The sequence below is a fragment of the Myotis davidii genome, unplaced genomic scaffold (genome assembly GCF_000327345.1).
Source record: "Myotis davidii unplaced genomic scaffold, ASM32734v1 scaffold749, whole genome shotgun sequence".
NCBI classification, from domain to species: Eukaryota; Metazoa; Chordata; class Mammalia; order Chiroptera; family Vespertilionidae; genus Myotis; species Myotis davidii.
In genome coordinates, this window is record NW_006300030.1 from 1,530,429 (window position 1) to 1,535,070 (window position 4,642).

The following is a 4,642-nucleotide window of genomic DNA, read 5'->3' on the forward strand; positions in this document are numbered from 1 at the left end:
AAGCGGGGAACGTTGCAAGCCTCATGTTAGTTTCAAGCTGCCTGGCTGCTGGCCGCCATCTTGGCTGACAGTTAATTTGCATATCTCGCTGATTAGCCAATGAAAAGGGTAGCGGTCGTATGCCAATTACCGTGTTTCTCTTTTATTAGATAGGATAGATAGATAGATACCCTGCCAGTTGTCTTTGTGCCAAATTTTAAAATGTATAGTGTGTTATTGAGCTCTTAAAATACCTATGAGGAAACTGAATTAGGAATCATAAAGCTAAGGACTAAAAATTAATAAGTATTATATTTTATTAAGTATAAAAATTTGTATATGTGAAACTGAGATAACTAATGTCCTATTCCTTCCAATCAACAAATATGAGAAAATACTTAGTTTACTGTAGAGTGCCATTATCAGGCATTCTGTGTTCATCAAACGGCTTCATGGCTTATAGATGTGGAGTCAGAAATATCCTACTGTGTGCAATATTCAATGAGCACTTGCAGATATGCTGCTGTCGGTCACGGGTAGAAATTGCCCCACTCACAGAGGCACAACAGAATCTACTCCACTGGAGAGGAACACTCGACACTAGGGCGTGTCTCACCCACAGTGAAAGAACAGGTACCTGCAGGCACCTTTCCCACCCTCCCCAGGTGCTGCCCCCCTGCCAAAAGTGTAGTGAAGAAGAGCTCTGATGGACTGTAGCACATCCCTGCAGCCAGCTCCAAGGCCATGGCTGGTTGTGATTCTGCTGCCTTGTATGAAAGCTGCCCCCTTCACTTTGGAAGGCTTCACAATTGGGTTTACCTACAGATATTTTCCACTGGAAATCCGCATCTGCTTGTATGTTTGTGGTTTGTGCTTCAGTACCTCCTTCCTCTCATCAACCGATCACCTGTCCTCTCTCTGAGACCTTAGCTGACTTGGTCTTCTGGAATCTTGTTATTCAACAGTTAGCCATGCTCTTGAATGTCAAAGAGCATTATGATGTTCACATCATGAATTTTATAGTTGATAAATGTAGTCTACAAAAACTTCATCGCATTGTGCTCTCAAATAAAGAAACTCGTGAACTTATGGTCTCCCAGAGACCCAGGCTAAGCAGTCTTGTAATCTCTTATCTCTTGATATTTGTTCTCAAATACTGTTTTATAAGCTAGATTTAAAAACAACAACAAATTAAGTAATGCAGCACAATTTTTTTCCACACGTAGTATAACAAATTGGAATTAAACTCTCAATTCTTAATATACCTAGTTACCTTTGTGAAGAACCATCTTAGGATCATGGTGACTTTAGCAGGTCAGTATATTTACCTTAACTGGTGACAAGGGTTACTAACAGTATAGCAGAGATCACATTCACCGCACCATGCAGACAGCCTTATTCTAATTCCAACAGTACCAAATTGGTGATATACTGTCAAGTTATTAATCAAGAACCCTGGAGGATTAGAACTTCTAATGACACTAGAAATTCACCGAGCTTTACTATCCTTTGTCAAGAAATATACCAGATTTATGTTTATACATACTTCTAGATAGGAATGTATGCCATGATTAATAATCAGCTGCATTGTCCAGCATGAAAGGAATATCGGTATATTAATTAAGATTTTGCTTACTTGTCAATTTCTGGATTTAAGATTTTTGACAGCTTTATTGGACAAAATGTGGTATATCTATACAATAGAATATTATTTTGCAATAAAAAGGAACAAATATCGATATATGCTATCCAGGAATGAGCCTTGAAACTTATGCTAAATTAAAGAATCCAGGCACAAAAGGCCACATATATTGTATGATTCAATTTAAATTAAATGTCCAGAAGAGACAAATACACCAAGACAGAAAGTAAATTAATGGTTGCCTGAGACTAGGTAGGGAAGATATGGAATGATGGCTAATGGCGGAATAAAAATGTCCTAGAATTAGACTGAGGTGTGGTTGCACAATTCTGTGAATATACTAAAAGCCAATGAATTGTACACTTTCAGTGGGTAAACTATATGTATACGAATTATATGTCAGTAAAGCTGCTAAAAATTAAAGGGAAGAACCATCATGATAAGAACATAAATCAAATAATTAAATTAGAAATAGTTTTATAACTAAGGTGATAGAATTAATTTATTCAAATGCCAAAACTAACATTTCAATAGGATGCCTCTAAATCAAAACAAATGAAAATGCAATTGCCTGAATATTTAAAAAATATATATGGGTAAGCTTATTAAAAAGATGTATTTTTTTTCAGTTTTTAATCAGGTATTTGAAATAACATGTACAGGCAGATAGTAAGGCTATGTGAAAATATGCAAGAGATTCCAAGGGGTTGCTCATTGGTTCTCTTGGATCAGAACCAATTAGAGAATGCTTACAGAAGTTGACATGCTTTTGGGACAAAATAAACTTAAACATGGCCTTATATAATTTGAAAGCTGCCACCGAGTAACGAATGAGAAGTACCATTGGACAGTTTCTGAAGCTCTTGGTTGCCTTTTCCCTACTGAGATAATGTCAAATCAAACAGACTTGATCTCTCACCCAAAAACTTACAGAATCCAAGAGACCTTGGGGAAGAAAAATAAAAGGATGATCAAGTCTCTATATCAGTGGTTCTCAAACTTCCTAATGCCGTGACCCTTTAATACAGTTCCTCATGTTGTGGTGACCCCCAACCATAAAATTATTTTCGTTGCTACTTCATAACTGTAATTTTGCTACTGTTATGAATCATAATGTAAATATCTGATATGCAGGATGTGTTTTCATTGTTACAAATTGAACATAATTAAAGCATAGTGATTAATCACAAAAACAATATGTAATGATATATGTGTTTTCCGATGGCCTTAGGTGACCCCTGTGAAAGGGTCGTTCGACACCCCAAAGGGGTCTTGACCCACAGGTTGAGAACCACTGCTCTACATTAAGATATTTGAATGGACTAAAACAAGCATGTCAAACTCGCAGCCCGCAGGCCGCGTGTGACCCACAACAAATATTTTTGCAGCCCAGCCAATATAACAGTATGTAGGAAATGTTTTAATAAAAATTTCATAACTTAATTTTTACAATATCCTGTTATACATAATTATTAATAACGAACTACAATGTTCACTAATGACTGATTACTATAATCGTGTTGCATTCATCTCCTTTACGCACCTCATGCGCAGGCGCACCATTTCTCTCCACTAATACTAGCAGAGAATATTTTAGCAGCCAATTGCCACGTCATTAGTCTTGGACTGACTTGTTTGGTGTGTGCAACAGGAAATATTTCACTTTCAGAGAACAAGAAAAATAGGTTTATTTGCGTTACTTATTCATTTGTCCAGTTATTCAGAGTCTGGTAAGTCAGTGTTCAAGAAAAAAATAGTAGTTTTTATTAAAATGTTCATAAAATATTATTTTATGTTAATGATTACTCATTTAGCCCTTTGTATTCAGCATGTCTCTATCGAAATAAACCTACGTGTCTATGAAAATTGAAGCTTTTGTTTTTTTGCGGCCCACTTAACTTAAATCTTGTTTATTTTGCCCATGTTAGCCTTTGAGTGTGACATGCTTGGCTTAAAACCTTGGAAGATTGCTAATAGTACAATGATTGATAGAATTTAATTTAATACCTAGTGTATTTTCTGAAAGTAAATATTGTATCAAATGTAGGCAGGAGGACCCTTAACTTCTATTAGTATTAAACCTAAATATTTTACTAAAGCCACCTTTGTTAAAATAAAACACAATAAAAATTATATTTTACTCCAGTAATATTTATACATCAGAGTATCATTATCATTTATTTAAAGCCAAGTTATATAAACTTGGTAGTATATAAAGAATACGGGGTGGGCAAAAGTAGATTTACAGTTGTGAGTATGCAAAGCACAGAGTTGCAACTGGGGCATGTGCCCTGACGGAAATCAACCATGACCTCCTGGTTCATAAATCGACCCTCAATCATTGAGCCAGACCAGCCGGCTGGACTCAACTTTTAATGTAAGATGGACTTACTCTGCAGCCAATTCTATCTCCAAGATTCTATTCTTCTTCAATGCCTATTCTATAAGAAAAGAGCAAGAGGAATGTAGAAGACCACAACTTGACATTCACAACTTTGCACCTGCAGAGATCTTTCTTTAAAACATGTCACTGATGTTTAGAGACAAGGGTAACCATTTTCAGAGAAGACTCCCCTCAGCTCTTCTGCTTGACTCACAAAAGCAATATTGTCCATAATGAAAATTGAGATATTTTAAATTACATATTGAGTCAAAATCTAACAAATCTTCACGAAACAGTAAGAATTAAGCACTTGCTTTTACTTGAAGATCCTCAGAGCTTTCTGCCGACATGTACAAGGAAAGCAGCACTGGCAGAATGTTTGTGACTGCGACGGCCCGTGCATGCTCCGGAGTGTGTCTCCCGATCTGTGCCAAGGCCCAGGCCGTGGCAGCCTTAATGTGATCCTCCGGTTCTTCTGACAGGCAGGCTGACAACTGGGGCACGCCCTGCAGCATTGATCAAAAGAGCAAGTGTTATGAATCCAGAGCAGGATTAGTCTCCAGTGTCTCTCAAACATTAGAAGAAATCATTGGGCCTTGATCTTTTCCCTGAGATGGTTCAATAAATGATTTCCCATA

General features: G+C 36.9%; 1 protein-coding gene across 3 annotated transcripts in view; it reads right to left on the reverse strand.

Moving 5' to 3' along the window:
• The window catches only part of LOC102753737 (sperm-associated antigen 6), a 64,679-nt gene that overhangs the window by 11,530 nt on the left and 48,507 nt on the right, over positions 1-4,642 (reverse strand). For all 3 annotated transcript variants that reach the window (XM_006776174.2, XM_006776175.2, XM_015572056.1), the window contains one exon: positions 4,319-4,510. In XM_006776174.2, the coding sequence (XP_006776237.1) occupies positions 4,319-4,510 (192 nt within the window). The remainder of the gene's footprint in view (positions 1-4,318; positions 4,511-4,642) is intronic.